Source organism: Danio rerio, chromosome 15 (assembly GCF_049306965.1).
Source record: "Danio rerio strain Tuebingen ecotype United States chromosome 15, GRCz12tu, whole genome shotgun sequence".
Lineage (NCBI taxonomy): Eukaryota > Metazoa > Chordata > Actinopteri > Cypriniformes > Danionidae > Danio > Danio rerio.
The window spans coordinates 45,304,285-45,325,000 of NC_133190.1; the positions used below are offsets into that span (position 1 = coordinate 45,304,285).

A 20,716-nucleotide genomic window follows, 5' to 3' on the forward strand; every position below is an offset into this window, starting at 1 on the left:
CGCAACAACCTGGTTGACCTTTTGACCTTAGGTTATTATTATTATTATTATTTAATTGCTTGGAGAGGTGAAAATGCCCTCTATTTACCCTTTAATAGTGCACTATTTGTGGGAGCAGCCGTTTGTAGTGATGTCTGAAACCATTGTGGACATTTTAAAGTGCGTTCAATCAATCCCACAATGCACTGCAATAACGAGTGTACAAACAATGTACACTCAAGGGCTAGAGAATACCTATAATGCACTGCGAGTTTACTCGCTGAATGATTTTTTTACACAAGATGGCATCCACATCGCAATACTCTCAGTGTGTTTCTAAACACTTTATTTAAGCAATATTATCTATGACAGAAATCCAAATATTTTCGTTCTTAATAGACATAAGAGATAAATAGGATTTGACCAAGAAGTTGACAATATGATTTGTCTGAAGGGGTTTATTAAACTGCATAACACAAAAACAGCATCCCTTCAGTGCTCCAATTCACTCACTCACTTTTATTCACCCCTTTAAGTTATCTTTTTAGAGATTTCATTGATTTCTAGGGAATTTGTTTTGCATTCTTTCCCCCAAAATATTTACAAACAATGATAAAAATGTATGACAAGGCAACTGTTGTCAAAGCAAACACCTTTATCATTAAACATGCCGTTGAAATGCATTAACCCGAGTCATGTTGTATCTAGCTTTGTTTACTGAAGCTCAACTGTATATCCTCCCTCTCTAAATGATCCAGATTCCCTCTGTAATCCCTCTAATGCCGTATAAACCCACTGTCACAAAAACCTAAAGGATATGAGGAGCAATCACCTCTTAAACCAAATCTTGAGTCCTCTTAAAGCTCTCACGCTTGATAGTTAAAGTTATCTGTTTCAATTTGAGTACAACTTAGATAAATGTGACACCATAATGCATTTTGGGTAATAAATGATTGGCTGTGAAGAGTATGAATACATTTAAGATCAAATATACAATTTTAAAAGTGTTTTTTAATGCTTTTGAACATGGCTTCTACATTCAGGCTATCAGAACTAGCTTTATGCTAAAGGTTTTTACATTGTAAAATTTGAAAAAAAAAACAAAAAAAAAACATACTTTTTACAGTATAATTATTATGTCAATAGATAATAATGACCAGTTCCAAACCAGAGACAAAAACCTACACTACTGCACAGTAAATTACTGTACATCAGAAACTTGCAAAAGAGATATTTAGCTTTGGCCATTCTGAAAGAATTGAGTCATTTAAATGAATCGCCAGCTACAAAGTTATCTCAGTGCATTGCTCTCATGGTCTCTTTTTTGGCCGATTTTCCTTCCTCTGCAATTTTAAGTGTGTTAAACAGCCTTTGAATGAGATGTCATCTCGTTTTGTATGTTTTTCTTTTTCTTTTTTAATGAAAGATTCGATTTATTTGAAAGATTCAAATCCCCAGCTACAAATTTCTCTCAGCGCAAAGTGCTCTCCTGATCTCATTGGTAATTTTTTTTTACTGCAAAAGAACAATTTTTATATTTAAAAAATGGGTTAAATTGCCTTTGAAAGAGGTGTCTTCCCGTTTTTTATTATGTTTTTTTATAAATGACAGATTCGAGTCATTTGAATTAATCAAATCCCCACTAGCTACAAATTTCTCTCAGCGCAAATTGCTCTCCTGATTTCGCTTGGGTTGATTTTCTTTTTATTCAATTTGTTTTTATTTTTTGTTTTTATTTTAGAAAAAGTAGGTTTAACTGCATTTGAATGAAGTGTCTACTCGTTTTTATTCTGTTTTTTATGAATAAAAGATTCGAGTCATTTGGATGAATCAAATCCCATACAGTATCAAACTTCTCTCAGCGCAAAATGCTCTCGTGATCTCGTTTTGGTTGATTTTTTCTGCAAAAAGACCCACTTTTATATGAAAATTAGATTAAACTGCCTTTGAAAGAGATGTCTTCCCGTTTTTTTTTTAAATGTTTTTATTAATGAAAGATTTGAGTCGTTTGAATGAATCAAATCACCACTACAGACTTCTCTCAGCGCAAACTGCTCTCCTGATCTCGTAATAAGCATCGTGAATGCAATAAGAACATTTTTGTTTTTAATTGTATTTTTTATTTAAAGGCGGCTTAAACTGCCTTTAAATGAGGAGTCTTCCAGTGTTTTATTATGTTTTGTTTTTTTTAAATGAAAGATTCGAGTCATTTGAACGATTCAAATCCGCACAAACCTCCCTCAGCGCACTGCTCTTCTGATCTCGTTTGGGTTGATTTTTTTTTCTTCTATGCAACAAGAACCTTTTTTTTTTCTTTCTTTTTTTTGTAAAAAGTGGGTTAAACTGCCTTTGAATGAGGTGTCTTTCCCGTTTTGGTGAACTCAGACAGTGAGCGAGTGAGTGACAGATAAACGCGTATTTAATCCGCTGGCAGATGTGCGCTTCCATCAGAGCTCCGGCACAAGATTTAATCATTTCCTCGGTGTACCAAAAGAGTAAAGACGTTGTCGAGGTCGGCAGCAGCGAGATTTGAAGTTAATCTTCACAAACGGATCCATGTTTGCGGATCAGAGAGTCACCAGTGGCCTCATTTGGAGTCGCTCGGTTCCTCGCAGCGCCAGAATGTCCTGAAGCACCCCGGGAAAGGATGCTCATTCTCGGCCACTTGTTCTGGAAAGTGATGCCCAGTTAGCACCAGGATGAGTGACTCCCATGAGCACCAGTGCGAGTGAGTGGAAAGACATGCTGCTCGGATGGGATTTGTTCCTGTATGGATACAGAAGGAAGACGGATATGGATGTTAAATGTTCCTCCCGCAGGTGTGCGCTGCTGAAGCGGACAGGTGTGAGTTTCATCCTGCTGTGTCTGATGGCGGAGGTCGGTCTCAGCGCGCAGCAGGTCCTCAGAATCGGTGAGTTATGAGTATTAACATTCATTCATAATTATTAAATTAATTAACTGTAAAATATAAGTTTATTTCACCCAAAACTGACTATTTGACTCATTACTTTTGTTGACAACTGGTACTGTTGACTTACACTCACAGAAATAAAGGTACGACAGCTGTCACTTGGTACCTTTTAAAAAAAAGCACATTTGTACTTAAAGAGTACATGGTACCTCAAAACTATATATTAGTACATAAAAATTCCTAAAAATTTTAAGAGGAACACTTTTGTACTTTTTAGGTACTTATACCTTCGAGGTACTGACCTTTTAGGTACAAATTTGTACCTTTTGAAAAGGTACCACCCAAGTGACAGCTAGGTACCTTTATTTCTGAGAGTGTATTTAAGTCAATACCAATCAGTCTTCAACACAAGTGACAAGTCAAATAGTAACTCATGTCAATCTTCAGTTTTGAGTGAAATATACCTTATGTTATAGTGTAGTGTTTGTTTTTCCGGGTTTCCTCTGGCTGCTCTGGTTTCCCTCACAGCCCAACACATGTGCTATAAGTGAAGTGGGTAAGCTTATTTTGGCAATAGTGTATGAGTGTGAATGACAGTAAATGAGTGTTTTCCAGTGATGGGTTGCAGCTGGATTTCACTTTGAAATGAGATTACAAAATGCTTCCTGATTTAAGACATTTTAACATATATGGACTAGAAACAAGACTCTATTTTCAGTCTATGAGTGTCAATTTGAGAAGGTAAGGCTCATGCATCCATTACAAATCCTTAAAATATTGCATTAAAAGTCATTGAGTTAAGTTAGATAAGGCGGTGTTAGTTCATTATTTACTTTTACATATGCAATTTTATTTGTTGTTGGTGACATTCAGCTATAGGCATGGGACAATAACTGGTTTCAAGGTTTACCCTGATTTGGAAAAATAAAAGTTTTAACACCTCTAGAATATTATGTTATACCAATCCTATGGTATATGTAAGTTGTTGATGTTGTTTTTTTTTTTTTTTTGACTATTTTATTTAGTTTTTTAGGGCAACAGATTATCCACTAGAAAAGGACTCTCTACCTCAATAGGGTACATGCAGAGCTATTGTTTCTTCCCATACCACGATTTACGGTAACTTTTTCAATTTTATACAGTTCCTTTTACAGCATCGATGTTATAATGTAATTTAAATATAGTCCGTTAAATAGACTTCAGCATTCAATTAAACCAAAATGGTGTTTACTTGCACGTGCTCATCAGGATGAGCTAGCGCAGAAACGCCATTGTAAATACTGAATTGAAATAAATTTAAGTACTTTAAAGACATGGTGCAGAAAAATGTAATGTAATGCAGTGCTTCTTGTACAATCTGAGACCCACTTAATTTTTATATATCAATCAGGCAGTGAGAATTATTGATTTTTAAAGATAACAGACCTTAGACGTGCTGATTTAGTAGCGGCATACAGTTCACCAGAAGCGTTTGACCCAGGTAACTGACAAATTAAAAGTTCTTTTGCATGCTTCTGCATATACCCTATTGGCTGCTGGTCAGCCCACGATTCAGGAAACATTTAAAAAACAAATCGATTTTGCATCAACATCCAAGAATAATCTGAACAGTGCAGTGGCTTTACTTTATATCCACAGAAAAGAATGATATCCAAAGATGCCTTTTTAACTTGTTTTTGAAACTAATGAAGCGGAAGTCTGATTTATTTTAATTATTCAGCCTGACATCTTCACTCTGTGGGGTCTTAAAAAGTATTCAAAGTTGACAAATCAATGTAGAGAAATTTAAGGCCCTTAAAAAGTATTTAAAAGGTATTCAATTTTATTTCATTTTTCATTATTCAGTGTATATGCTAAAGTTTACCTGAATTAAATCTGTGAGCAACAGGATGCTGTGTAGTTTATGAAATCAATGAAATCCTACTAGATTTGACATCATGCTACTTTGTTTATTGCAGTAATCAAGGCAGCACTGTTATTTCTGCAGTTCTATAGGCGCCAACCTGCTGAATTAGCTAGATTTAATAGATTTTTATTCAGTATATGAATATTGTTTTAGTTTTGGATTAGTTTCTTACATTAATTTTTAGTAAATATACTTTAAGTTAAAGTGTTTCCGGTTGAAACCTAAAGTGCTTATAAGGTCTTAAAATGCATGGAATGAGTCTTAAAAGCAGAGATGTGTAAAGTACTAGAGACCCAGACTTAAGTAAAAGTACAAGTGCTCTATCAAAAAAGTGACTTGAGTAGAAGTTGAAGTGCTCTTTAAGCACAATACTTAAGTGGAAGTACTATTCAACATTTTTGTACTTAAGTGTTGCAAGTAGTTTATTTAATAATTTACGACTCGAGTACTGAAAGTAAAAGTACAAGTATTGTGTAATGTGCTTATTAAAGAAAGCAGTCAATAGACATCATATTGTTTTGTTTATTTTAAATATCTTTTTTTGAGGCAAGTGATTAAGCAGATCGAAAAGAAACATGGTTTACGATACTGTTTTTCTCTCGGGCTTGAACCACAGATCTGACAGATTATAACGGCTTTAACACACACCTTTCAAAGTTGTGTGTGACAAAAACACTTCGTAATCAACTCTAAACGCTATTGAAACCCATTTTCGGATTGCAAATTTCCGGTTGTAAACGATGTAAGCGGAAGTTCTAAACATTTTACCGGAAGACGCTGGTCACTGGCGCCCTCCATGCAGCAGCCAAGAAAAAGATCTATAATTGTAACGAGTAGGGGTGTGAATCTACACTAGGTGTCACAGTTTGGTTCAGTTACAATTATCATGCCATCGATTCGGTTCAATTCGATATCTCGGTGCATCTCGGTGCATTGACGATGCTTGCCATATATAATTAGATTTTTTCTTCACAACACAATAATTTTTTTAATTAAAATCTACAAATATATTTCTATATTTTTTGTAATACAATTTTGTTCTTTAATACAGCAGTAAGACATATGAACTGTACTCTTAATTTGACCTGCTCAAAGAAAACACTCTTTCTGAATGTATCAAACAAAACTCCAACACATGCACAGAAGCCAGCATGAGCATTTACAGCAAATAAACTAATGTAAATATTATCCAGCTTGCTTTTTGAGCGCTGACAGATTGGTCATTGTCTTCACCTGCTCAACAGAAAGGGCTGCGATTGGCGTTAGAAATGAAAGCGCTGTTCACCGATGGCGGGAAGAACAGCTGCAGTTACAGTCTATATGCGAATAATACGCGATTATCACCGGTTATCCGTAATAGACACAGTTGAGAAAACTCAAACCTCAGGCACGCTCGTGTCAGGATCCACAAGTATCGCTTTAAGAGCCAAGAGGCGAGGAAAAGTTACCTCACAAACAGGCCAGCGGGTCAAATGTGCAAAAGAAGAGAGAGAGAGAGGTAAAGATGGAATTTTACAGCAATTCTCCCTTGTAGTGAAATAGCGGCTTGTGGTGTGCCGCCTTCATTGTAGTAAGAGCGTTAATTACTCGCCCTCGCCTTCTTCGCCACAGTATTGCAACATTGCGCATAGGAGATAAATGACGTCAGTACGTAATAACCGGTTATGATCTATTACTGAACCGATATCAACAATTTTGACACCCCTAGTAACGAGTAACGATGCAGCACATAAAAAAATATTTAAAGTATTAAACTCATCGAAAATATGTACTGAAGTAAACGTGGAAGTAGGAGAAAAAACAATACTCCAGTAGAGTATTGATACACCCTATTAGTACTTAAGTACAGTAGTGAAGTAGTTCTACTTTGTTACTATACATCTCTGCTTAAAAGGTATTGAATTTCACTCTCTGATTCCTGTATCTGGTACTATTACAAAATAATTTAAACGTTTCTTTTTTAAAAATTATTATTATTAAAATATACAAAAAGGTACACAATTTGAGATGATACAAATACAAAGAAAATGAAACAATAACAAAAATACCAAAAACAACAACAATACAGTCAAATACTGGCAGGTGTGTGTGTTCGTGTATGTGTGCTGGCATATGTGTGTGCATGTTAAGCTAACTTGGTAAACAGTTTAGAGTACATAAAAAAAGGAACAGTAACAGTCACTAAATGAAGCAAGTAACATACACACACACACACACACAAACACACACACACAAAGGAAAAAAAAACAGATAGAAAGAAACCATTCAGTGATAAGGAGCGACAACAATGCTAGTGAAATAATGATAGTAATAATGACAGTAAACAAGCAAGAAAGGACAACAGCAATAATCTTAAACAACAACCACTACAATAATAATAATAATAATAATAATAATAATAATAATAATAATAACAATAAATTACAAGTACTACACCAACTACTACTATTACTACGGAGAGTTTCTAGTGTTACAACTATTACTACTGCTACTACAGCCACAACTACTACTACTACTACTACTACTACTACTACTACAATGACTACTACCACTATTTAAATGTTTCATAAAATAAAATGTACTGTGTTCAATGTGGGGGGAAAAGTTGCTGTTTTCACAATACCAACACCATTATACTTTGATATTTTTATCCAAGATAATCAAACTGTCAGAATCTTACAGCGTCGCATGCATTTATTTGGTGCAACTTAAGTTATGAAAACTTCACTTTAGTGTACTTTTGTTTAGTTTGTTTAGTTTACTTTTGTATATCATGCACGATTGCGTATGGTTTTTGGCATTAGAAAGCAGTTTTTTATGTGCTGAGGGAGAAATATTGATAATGTTAGTTGAATAGGAGGGTGAGTGTGGTTCAAATGTTGTTGGACCTTTAAAGTAGATTTCTTTTCTTAGAATCCAATGCAATAGCAGGCCAAACTGACTGCTGGTACGAGTCCCGGCTGGGTCAGTTGACATTTCTGTGTGGAGTTTGCATGTTCTCCTTGTGATGACGTGGGTTTCCCCCACAGTCCGAACACATGCGCTATAGCTGAATTGAATAAGGTAAATTGGCTCTTGTGTATGTGTGTGAATGAGTGTGTATGGATGTTTACCAGTACTGAGTTGCTGCTGGAAGGGCATCCGCTGTGTAAAACAAATGATGGATAAGTTAGTTCATTCCGCTGTGGCGATTCCTGATGAATAAAGGGACTAAGCCGAAGGAAAATGAATGAATGAAGTTCTCAAGCCGTGTCTTCAGGTGACTTTGTATTTTTCATGCGATGATGCAAGCGATGATGTTTTCCAAAGCTGCAGAATTATCATTGAACTTTTCAATTCATTCCGACTAATCCTGATTTGCCAATCCTGCTGTTTTATAAGAGAAAGAGAGACAGACACTGAGGCAAATCTAACCATTTCTGATGATCAGGTATTGTGTTGATTGAGATTTCTGATTCACTGAAATCCACGTCGCAAGTTTAATCTTGCATAACTAATGTAATAACTGTGCAATATGCATTTTGCTTGTGCATCATTAAGATGTATGGAGCGATTAGTGCTGGTGGTGGTTAACGGTGTCCTTTAATAATGCTCTTTGTGTGTTTAATCCGCCTGTATAATTTCTCCCGCTCTGAGGTCGAATCTAATCTATCTGCGCAAACCTTTAATCTGCTCCATATGGCTGCTGTTTCAATTAGTCCTCTCAGCTTTTTTTCAGGGTTAGAAGCCCAGTGTCTGTGTGATTCTGGACGCTCGTCCCCGTTAAGCATGTTAAACAAGCTGGGCTAATCTGCTTTCAGCTCAGAGTCGCTCACTGACATCCAGAAAACCCTGCCAAAAACACTGCCGGGATGCCATGAGGCTTTGTAGCTTTCTTTTCGTAATTTTAGTTACGAATAATTTGATTAGAATTAGCTTTCTGGGTTTTATTTACATTTGTGCATTTATTCACATGCTGTTACGTGCATGTTATTTACTTTACATTTACATTCAGCCATTTAGTATTTTAGATCGTGTTAGTTGTGCGCTTTAAACGCTTACACATTGCTTAATACACACATGATGTACAGCAATACGCAAATATCTTTACAAATAAAAAAGAATTAAAGCATTAAAATATTACAAAAAATATTATTTTATACATATATATATGTATATTTATTTATATATAGATATTGGGGGGGGGGGTATGCATTATTTATTAGAGGCATATTTATATTTGTTTTTATAAAAACAAGTTTAGATTTGTCCACCTGTCAGGTTTTGAAGATGTTTGGAGATGTAGGCTAATGGATGTCTTTTTATATATATATTTATATATATATATATATATATATATATATATATATATATATATATATATATATATATATATATATATATATATATATATATATACGCCATATATATATAATGTATATAATAATACTATTTCCCAGAGATGGGTTGAGGCTGGAAGGGCATCCGCTTTGTAATAACTTGCTGGATAAGTTGGCGGTTCATTGCGCTGTGGCGACCCCGGAATAATAAAGTGACTAAGCCGACAAGAAAATGAATAAATAATAATACTATATAAGACAATGTCAAGCATGTTAATTCATATTTTTATGCTCCTGATATGCCGTTATTTTTATACTAAATATAATTAACCTTTTTTTAACATTTTATGTTAAAGTAACAAAACTAGCGTGAGAATCATCACTGGGATGTTCATGAAAAGATGATATTGTAATTTTATTTAAATCTATTGAGTGCATTTTAAATGACTGCATTAGACTCTTAATGCCACTGTTTGCTGTGTTTTTTTTAAAAGTAATAGTTTAAGAGAGTTTAAAAACAAATCTAGAGAGATCAGGTACCCAGAACAGAGACAACACATGCACACGCACACTCTCTCTCTCTCTCTCTCTCTCTCTCTCTCTCTCTCTCTCTCCCCCTCCCTCCGAGGATTAATTAATAACAATTAAGACTTTAGTGTGTGTGGTGTATGTAAGCACATCACTGATGTTTTTAGTGATGCTTTTATTGGCTCTTTGTGTCACAGGCATTAATGTATCGCGCCTCTATTAAGATATAATCTGATTTTTCATCTAGTAAATATTGAAGTTGCGTTTTATTGTCTAACCCTCTGAATTCAGAGTGAATGAGCTTAAATTTGGGGTAGATTGTTGCTCTGATGTGCTGATAGCTTGGGTGGCGAGAGAGGAAGTGCTCTCACACGCACACACTGTGATCCAGTGATGTGGGATTGTGGGATGAATGAAACAACAGCATCTTTGTCCTGAGATTCTTAGATCCTCCATCGCCGTGAAGTCGGTCTCTCAAACACAACACTCACATCTCCAATCACAGCTCTCAGTCATGTTTAACTGCTGAATAATCTCAGGATTATATGAAAGATTTGAGAAAGATTGGTCAATTTTTACTTCCTCAAAGAACCTTACAGTGAACAGTTCTTAAAGGGGCAGTTCACACAAAAAAATATTCTGCCATCAACTCTCCCTTCACTTGTTTCAAAACTGTTTTTGTTCTGTTAAACACAAAAGAAGATGTTTTGAAGAATGCTGGAAACCTGTAAACACTGACCTCCATAGTATTTGTTTTACCTACTATGAAAGTGGTTTTCTGCGCTCTGCAAAATATATGTTTTAGTGTTCAGCAGAAGAAAGAAACTTGTAAATCAAGTGGAACCACTTGAGGGAGAGTAAAGAGTGAGTAAATTTTGGGCAGGTTTCTACATCCATTATTCATTAATTTTCTTGTCGGCTTAGTCCCTTTATTAATCTGGGGTCGCCACAGCAGAATGAACCGCCAACTTATCCAGAAAGTTTTTACGCAGCGGATGCCCTACCAGCCGCAACCCATCTCTGGGAAACATACACACACACTCATACACTACAGACAATTTAGCCTACCCAATTCACCTGTACCGCATGTCTTTGGACTGTGGGGGAAACCGTAGTACCCGGAGGAAACCCACACGAACTCAGGGAGAACATGCAAACTCCACACAGAAACGCCAACTGAGCCGAGGATCGAACCCGCGACCCAGCGACCTTCTTGCTGTGAGGCGAACGTGCTACCCACTGCACCACTGCGTCACCCCTACATCTATTATCCAATACCTAAACCAAACTACTATCTTAACGTTGCAGTATGTAAGTATGACACACAGTGGTTGAACTAGGTATTGCACTTCTGGCGCAGGTTGCTAGATTGAGGACAACAACAGCAGTGTGCATGACTAACGAGTGTGTGAAGGCTGATTTAAGTCGTGTTATAGATAATTGTGAAAGAGGCGTAATATGTATTAATTAGATCATAAAGCTTACCATTTCGTTGGAGTGCAGTGAGTGCACTATTCTGTGCTTCTGAATGGCGGTATTTAAATTTCTGTTGTGTTTTGTCGGGTGTATACAGCCCAATTTCTTATCACTGCAAATCTCGTCACGTGTTGTTCGGACATAGAGTTGCAACCTTGTTGTAACCTGCTAATCTAATGTTTACATTTGTAATGTTTATATTATTTGCTAATTAATAACCTCATGTGGAACTCTGAATCTGCGTCTCATTTCAGAGTCTGCTATTATCCACCAGAGGTCTCATTTTGGTCACGGAAGCATACTTTGAGAGCCTTTCTGACTGAATAAATCAAATATTAATACGCCGCAAATTAGTACTTAATTGAGATGAAAGATTTAGTCAGTGGTTTGTTAATAGTGAAAGTTTTACCTTTTTAACTAAAAAAGTTTTACTATTAACATGCATATTTCTTATTAGTAAAATGCAGTTATTTATTGAGTGTCGTTGATCTTTGCTTTATAGTCAACAGTCTCAAAGACAAACCAAGGTCTTTGGTGCGACACACACAAACATTAGCAGCCCAGAGCCTGAAATCTATTCATTCCAATTTATTCCACTTCACGGCCAATTGTGCAATTTGTCAAAGTCACGCTTTTGATTGATGCCTTCATTTGATTAGCATCTTATTACCCAACAGCCCTAGCCATGATTATGATGATAGTGATGATGTCAGAGGCTGAGACTCGTCTGCCAATGAGCTGCAGATGCTGAAATCTAAATGAACTTCTTGTATTAAAGCTCATAATGTGCTGCTTTCTCTGAAATGGTGCATAGTTTGTTTTTTGTTTTTTTACCAAAGTCTAAGTTGCGTGTTTGTTTATTTGGTCCGTGATTGGATTATTTTATAATGGATCAAAGTTCAGTGAGAGATATAATACTGGATCTCTCTAAACATTCTAACCATTCATATACAATTGAAGTCAGAATTATTAGCCCCCTTTGATTTTTTTTTCTTTTTTAAATATTTCTTAAATGATGTTATACAGAGCAACAGCATGTCTGATAATATTTTTTCTTCTAGAGAAAGTCTTATTTGTTTTATTTCGGCTACAATAAAAACAGTTTTTAATTTTTTATGAACCATTTTAAGGTCAAAATTATTAGCCCCTTTAAGCTACATTTTTTAGCTTACAGGTGAACTGACCCTGGCTGGGTCAGTTGGCATTTCTGTGTGGAGGTTACGTGTTCTCCCCATGTTTGCATGGGGTTTCCTCCGGGTGCTCCGCTTTCCCCCACAGTCCAAACACATGCGCTATAGGTGAAATGAATAAACTAAATTGGCCGTAATGTATGAGTGTGAATGCGAGAGTGTATGGGTGTTTCCCAATACTTGTTTGCGGCTGGAAATCTGCTGCATAAAACATATGCTGGAATAGTTGTTGGTTGATTCCGCTGTGGCGACCCTTAATAAATAAGGGGCTAAGCCGAAGTATTTGAATAAGATCATTGAGGCGACCTCCGTCTTGTATTATGATTAATAAATAAAAGTGTGCTGCATGTGAACTGGAGAGGTTGAGGAAGGAACGGCTTCTTTTATTGGCAGTGTTAAAAATTAAACTGAAAAAGAAAGGATTTGTTAGGGAAAAGGGAATGAAATTATTATAAAATATAAGTGATGAATGTAAAATGTAATAAAGTTTAAATAAATGTGATTTAAAAAATGAATGTGTTTAATATACTCTGAGTAATAGCAGAACATTCAGTCTCATGAAATTTGGAGGATGAACAGGAGAAAGGAAAGACTGAGAAAGGAAAGACTTGCTTTAGTGAAATATAGTAAAAATGAAATCGAAAATATATATTAATATTTGGGGTGGAAAATATGATGAAATTACAATAGATAAATAAAAATGTAATTAAAATGATTAATTTTGTAGTGAAAATATAACAAAATAAAATAATGAATAATGTTTTATTTTAAATAGATTAAAAATATTTAATTTTAATTTAAAGTAAACACTTCGAGGAGTTTGAGAGGATTTTTTTAAATGTACATATTAAAAAATGCAATTAAAATGTTATTATAAAATGATAATCACTAATAAAAGCATTAGGAATATTATGTTTTAAAATATTTAAAATAACTTAGTATATTATTTCTAAAAACCTCAATAGAAAATATTGAATTAAAATACAAGTAAAAAATAAATATAATGGCATAATTGTCAATCAAACTAATAAAATCATTGCCAATATTTTTTTTCGGAAATTATGATATTATATATTATCAAATATCTAATGTAATGTATTCTATTATAACTATAATTATTAATCGAAAATATTTAACTAAAATGCAAATCAAAAAACTTTATATAATTGCATAATTGTCAAACATAGTTGATTATTTAAAATTATAATTTACAATTTCATTCAAACAACTAATTTATTTATTAAACCAATTTATTTTATTTAAAAAAAATACATCATCTACATACTGTTCTGCTTTTAAATAAGTTTGTATCCAGAATAAATGCAATTAAAATGTAATGAATAACGATTACACAGTTTAGATTTTATTTTCTGAAATTCAAGTTTATTTTAGGGGTTTTGACAGGTAAAATGTGAACATTCATCCCCGGATAGAGTTAATTATTCTTCATAGCTCACTCTAATTCGATATTTGATTTGAAATATTTAATATTTCATTTGACTTTAACACAATTAACAGGTCTGAATTCGGTTAACCCGGTGGTGCAAATATTGGTGACCTGAAAAGCGGAGACAAAGGTGTCAGAGACGAGAGCTTCACGTCGGCGTTTGACGGCTTAGAAGTTTCCATTTCTATGCCACCTGCCTCCGACGGATCAGGCAGTATTTGCTGCAAAATCAGTTCTTTACGAAGCACATCTTTTAGTTCTTTTCTTGAAGCCTTATGGGGCACCACAATTTCAAAGAATTATGCAATTTTAGATAAGTCATCCTTACGGCAGCGATCAAACTGTTCCGTGCTCAGAGAAGGTGCGAAGGCAGTCAAGTCAAAGTCCATGCTAACACTATTCGCTACTCCCTTCCACACCAAAAAGAAAGCAGCCAAACAAAGAATAAATTAAAATAATGCATCCACAAGAAGGGTTCAAGATATACGTTTTTGATGTACAAAAACAAAGGTCGAGCCCCCACTTTATGTTACCACTAGGGATGTAACGGTATCAGAATTTCACGGTACGGTAATACCTCGGTATGAATGTCACGGTACGGTATTTATTGAATCATTTACAGGAAAAACAAAACTTATGAAAATACTCCAAAAAAGTGCCAAAAGTGTCAATGACATACAAATTAGCCATCTATCTGTAAGCTTTGAAACAGGAACTTCAATTTTAATAACAAAAAAATATTAAACCATGTAAAAAAAATAAAGTTTCAATTTAGTATTGTTGAAAACTCATCACATTCAACATTTAATCACTCACTCACTTACTTAGAGATGGGTTTAAAAGAAAATTATCACATAAATATAATCTGGTAAAAGCTGGTATTTCTGGGCATTTACAATGTCCCCTGCAACAGAAAAAAACCCTCTCATTTGGGACTGAGGTTTCTGGGACAGAGATATGACTTGGTCCATGTTGACAGCAGTGGGTAACGTTGTGCATTGTCTTTCCCCCACTTGAGAAGACAAACCATGAGTGAAATAGAGGTCTCTTTGCGGTACAAGTCAATGTCTGCATCAATCTGAACAGTGCTGTGTTTCTGCAGTCCCCATGACTGCTATTAGTCGTATTCCCCAACTTGCAGGCACGTGCACACATAGGGCTCAACCTGTGCAGTGCACATGCCCTTTTTAGTCTTGGATAGAAAATGCCCTTCCAAAACGATCAAAAGTGCCCCCGCGACGCGACACAACCTCCGTCCAGCCCTTCAGTAGGTGCGCGACAACACCGGTCTTGAGTATGCGCGCTCAACCCCCCCTCGGCGCTTTACAATACGCGCGCGACTACACAGCTGATCACAACGCGCGCGACAACACCGCTATTCAGTACGCGCGCGGCGACAACACCCACTTTAGGTTCGATCATTTCCATCTTTTTTCATCTCCGCTACTAGCAGCACACTCCATTTCCGCATTACTGGATCTGTAGCGACAACAGACCGCAAAGGATTATGGCCACGCCTGGGCTGATGGGAAATGTAGTTTCAGCTACCTCCCGTTTGCTTCATTCGCCTGAGCAAATTTCTCAGAAGACCTATAGTTTTACCGAGTCATGCGACTTCGGTAATATCGAAAAAAAATTAATATTGCGGTATGACGGTATTTACAATAACGTTACATCCCTAGTTACCACCCTAGTCTAGGGTAAAGACCCCAACATAAGAGAACACCGGACAAATAAAATTACTTTTGTGAAACTTTGGAGTCGGGTCCATTTTTTATTTCTTATTTTTGTCTTTATATTTTTTTCATCACCCAAAACGTGAAGCCAAATACCTTGAAGAGGACCCACATAAACATAAACAAAAAATACACTCTAACTAAACACCCAAATAAAACTAGCTACACTTAACAAAATAACAGAAATAAAAATACAAAATCTACCCCTACCTCCCTGTCTCTGTATAAAAAAACAGGAAAAAATATTTACACAAAAGAAAAGCGTGGCATCCAACCCCCACTGCTTCTCACCGTGTATATACAGAATTCAATATTTACAATATCACCAAACAAACAAACAAATAAACATAGTAAAAACATAATAACAAGAGGGGGAAACACGGAGGGATACACAACAAAGAGTCTAAATTTACGCACCAACACGGGAAACACAATAAAAAAATAACACTTAGCAACAAAATAGTTTTTATATCACACCAAGCGCAAAACAACACGCCAACCAAACTCGCTCCCACACCCGTTTTCCTTTTTTTAAAGGATGCCCTGGGTCACTCCAGCCAATCCCAGGGCACGTCATCTGCGGAATTAGGGTGGGGCCTGCAGATGAAAAGAAAGAGACAGACACACACACACACACACACACACACACACACACACACACACACACACACACACACACACACTTGCCAATGTAACATGATAAACAACTCTGGAGGTGAAGTAAATAGTAGTAGAATGAATTTCTTATAGCTCTCAATAGACACTACATGAAAGTGTAAAATATTAACACTACACTGAGTAAAATTAACTCTGGAAAAGAGTTTTCAAAAGAGAAAGTTTTACTCTTTCTAGAGATGGACTAAATGTTATCTTTTATAGAGTATAATTTCCTCAATTTGAGTTATTATTTTACTCTGGGAAATTGATTGTGTATACTGCACATCTGAGCAGTTTATTCCACATACTGATAAAGCTTTATTCTCCTCTGTGATTCACTGACTGACCCTGTGACCCTCAATCAGTTTCTCCTGCCATCATTGACTTTACACAGTGTTCTGTGAAACTGGGAGCCTGAACCCGTAACCCGGCAACGAGCAGATCCGGACTCGGTCACGGCTGCCTTCATCTCTGCCCGAGAGAGAAAAACGGCTCTTATTTGAGTTCCAAATTGAAATCATATTTAAAGAAGTGACAAATGAATGTTGCGTATGCAGAACGGCTTTGCAGTAATATTCTTTACTGTAGTAATATAATCCAGTATGCGAAGATTTGATGATTGGTTGTTATGAATTGTTATTATTTCTTGTAGCATGGGCTAAAAGAGGTGCTTAGATGATGATTATCTTAAATGAAGGATATGGTGTTTATATAGGATGAGTGATATAATGTTATGCACGCTATGTAGGCATCATCTATTTAAATTGTACATCTTAAGTGAATTATTTGAAACATTCTAAGTAGGGAGCAACTCGAGCTCTATTTTTACGATTTAGGTTCTAAAGCGCATGGCACAAAAGGCTTAAGGGCATGTACGAATCCACTTTTTCTTTTTTGAGTATGGAAAAATACTCTCTGCATCATGGCGCATGGTCTAACAGGGTTGTGCTTATTGTCTTAATGAGTTATGGGTGTGTTTTGAGCATAAAGTGCAATAAACCGTTCTGCATCTCATCTCACATTCCCTTTAAGAGTCAGTTGCGCCACGCCATGGTGCATTTGCTATTTACATGGCGGAAGTGAAAAAACTGAACGCTTCACTGGTGAGAAAACAGTGTAACAGACCATCTGCAGCACTAGGATAAAGAACGAGCCTCCTCCATTCAGCATCTTTCACTTTACTTTTACTGTTTACTTTATTTCTTTACTTTTGGTGTTGTACGCACTCCACTGAAGACATCCATTACAAATTTAATTTTGTTTGTTAAGCGCAAAGACTTGTTACAAAACTATTTCTACATTCAGTTCTAATTTCCAGCAAACAATTAAATAAACAATAATAATAGTGTGGTCAAAAAGTTATATCCAAACAAACGTCCTATTTTTATGCCCAAATAGGCAGACAGATTCAAACTTGTTTATATCAATTTGCATACAATAAAAAATACTGCTAATAATAATAATAACATTATACAAATGCAAATTGTCATGAATTAACTGAAAACAGCTCCTCGATGTGAAGAATTCAATTAAATTTTTCAATTTAATTTTTATATTTGTTTATGTCGAAAATAATCATTTTTGTAACATTTTAATGCTTTAATTGTTGTCGGATATTTGTGTTATTTAAGATATTTGTGTATTGCTGTACATCATGTGTGTATTAAGCAATGTGTAAGGACAACACAATCTCACGGCAATTCGTAACTTTTTGATTTAGTGGCTAATTCATATGAATTCGTACGATCTAATTCGAACAATTTAGTACGATTTGCTCATCCCCCAATGACGGTTGGGTTTAGGGGTGGGGTTAGGTGCCACGCCTCCTTTTTAAAATTGTACAATTTCGTACGACTGAACCCGTATGAATTCGTACGAATAAGCCACTGAACTGGCAAAACATAAAATACTTACGTTTTCTCATGAGATCAGGCTGGTAAGGACCATAGGCGCATTACTTATGCGCTCTGCACTGGACTTTTGAGGAGCTTTTAGTTGGTCAGTTGTGCACGGCCCATTTCAGTTCCTCAAATAGCAACACACCATCAATGCACCATAACACACCTCTTTTCTAGACCAGCACACCCATGAGTTCACAAAGTGGCCCAAATAGATTGGCTATTTATACAACGTGGCGCAAAATGTGAAAATTACTGTTGCGCTGGTCTGACAATAGCAACAAGTCGTCCCATACACGTAGTAGCGCCGGATGTATGACAGGGCCCGATTTTGTACAAATAGCAATTTTAAATGGATTTCAATAGAGTTTGGTGATAATGTGTCCCAGTGGTGATTGTTTTAAACAATACTGTAATATAGCATTAAATTCATATAAAGAACATATATGATGCAGTAATATTTGTTATTTGTTTGTAAGATTTAAAAATAGGTTTGAATTGTCAAAATTTAAGATATTTTCAAGTTTAAGATATTTTTGTGTTTTATTTCTTTAAATAATTTTGTATAGGGTTTTTGTCATTTAATTTTTCTTGTTTATATGTTAATCAAAATCAAAATGTCTATGGCATAAGCTGTTTTATTCCTTTTTAATAATTTTGTATTGCTTTTTTATTATTTGTGATTGTATTGTTGTGTTTGTTTTAGTTTTTGGCTTTAGTTTTAAATGAAACTCAATTTAAATGACATTTTTCATGGCATCTGCTGTTTCAGATTTTGGATTTTGTGGGAAAAAAAAGTTATTTTATTTTTATATGCTGGAATTGATTAACTGACTAACAATTAATAATATAAATCAATAAATACTATTAATGAAAATATTTTTTAGTTTCATTTAATTTTATTTTTCATGGAGACCCGAGTTCGATTCCCGGCTCAAGGTCCTTCCCCTCTCTCTGCTCTCAATGCTTTCTTGTCTGAAATCTCTACTGTCTTATCATAATAAAGGTGAAAAACCCGAAAAAAAATAATCAAAAAAATAATAATAATAATGGCAGTGGCGCAGTAGGTAGTGCTGTCGCCTCACAGTAAGAAGGTATCTGGGTCGCTGGTTCGAGCCTCGGCTCAGTTGGCGTTTCTGTGTGGAGTTTGGATGTTCTCCCTGCGTTCGTGTGGGTTTCCTCCGGGCGCTCCGGTTTCCTCCACAGTCCAAAGACATGCAGTACAGATGAATTGAGTATAGGCTAAATTGTTCTTAGTGTATGACTGTGTATGTGAATGTGTGTGTGGATGTTCCCCAGAAATTAATTTTCCGGATTAATAAAGGTACTAAGCCAACAAGACAATGAATGAATGAATGAATGATGATAATAATAATAATAGTAATAATAATAATAACAATAATAAAAAAATCATAATTGTTTAAAATTATTATGGATAAGAGGTGGCATGGGGGCTCTGTGGTTAGCACGTCGCCTCACAGCAAGAAGGTTGGTGGTTTGAGCTGGTTTCAGTTGGAGTTTCTGTGTGGAGTTTGCATGTTCTCTCCGTGTTCGCATGGGTTTCCTTTTGGTGCTCTGGTTTCCCCCAAAGTCCAAACACATGCGCTATGGGTGAACTGAATAAGCTAAATTGGCTGTAGTATATTTACATTTACATATATGAGTGTGTATGGGTGTTTTCCAGTACTGGGTTGCAGCTAAAAGGGCATGGTCTGTGTGAAACATATGCTGGAATAGTTGGCGGTTCATTCCGCTACGACAAACCCTGATGAATAAAGGGACCAATGATTATTGATAAATGCATAAAATGTCAAATTTAAATGAGAATTGTTTTAATATTTATATCACGTTTAATATATAAAAAAATATTCATTTGTAAATGAAGCATTTGTTATAGTATAATATAATATTGAATATCTGTTTTGCAGATAATTACTGATAATAAGCACTGCATTTACAGTCAAGTAATGGAGTACTTCTGTAAGATCTCTGTTGTTATGCTGCCAAAACTCAGTTTCTTATTGTCGATCGTGATCTAACGGATGCCTCAAAATGTTATTTAGCTTTTACTTAAATTAATAATGTTGTGAAAATGTTTGATGTACATCCACGTCTGCTTTTATTATACTGTGAATGTGTATGTTATGCACGCTTTTACAAGAAATTTATAGCTGCTTCAACAAATGCAATTAGTTTATGCAACGTGTCATGAGATAGAAAGCATCATTAAAGCAGCAAACGTGAGACTCGAGTGAAACGATGAAGCTGTCAAAACCAGAGAAATGAATCTGAGGACTCGTGTGAACGTCTGCAGCTTTAGCACATACTTGATTTTCGTGCCCTTTTCACAGCCTGTAAGTGCTTGTGCTCAGTCAGATGGCATTACCTTGAGCTTGGCCATCAGAACTCTGCTTTTTAGCCATTGTACTTCATGGTTTGCAGAGCTGGGTAATAGTGGATCTATATCTATCTTTGTATATCTATTTGTAAATCTGTTGATTATTTGTTTATCTATTTGTATTATCTGGATTACATAATCAGATTCTAAAAATCAAGTATTTGTAATTAGAGTTTACTACTATCAGACCACAGGGTTTTTTTTTCTTCACAATTCATTGATTCGCCTGATTTTTACTATGTTTCTACTGCATTTCTGATTGTAAAAGTCT

The 20,716-nt window shown here is 35.5% G+C and overlaps 1 protein-coding gene across 10 annotated transcripts in view; it reads left to right on the forward strand.

The window, feature by feature from the left end:
- Nucleotides 1-431: 431 nt before the first annotated feature.
- grik1b (glutamate receptor, ionotropic, kainate 1b) overlaps nucleotides 432-20,716 on the forward strand; it is an 88,854-nt gene continuing 68,569 nt past the window's right edge. For 4 of the 10 annotated variants that reach the window (XR_012391067.1, XR_012391068.1, XM_684948.10 and 1 more), the window contains exon 1: nucleotides 432-2,890. Coding sequence is in view for 4 of the 10 variants with exons in the window: in XM_684948.10 (XP_690040.5) it covers nucleotides 2,692-2,890 (199 nt within the window). In the remaining 6 variants the exon portion in view is untranslated. Of the gene's footprint in view, nucleotides 2,891-3,863; nucleotides 4,010-20,716 lie in introns of those variants that run through there. The other 6 variants (XR_012391070.1, XM_073924046.1, XR_012391069.1 and 3 more) reach the window with 3 other exon arrangements.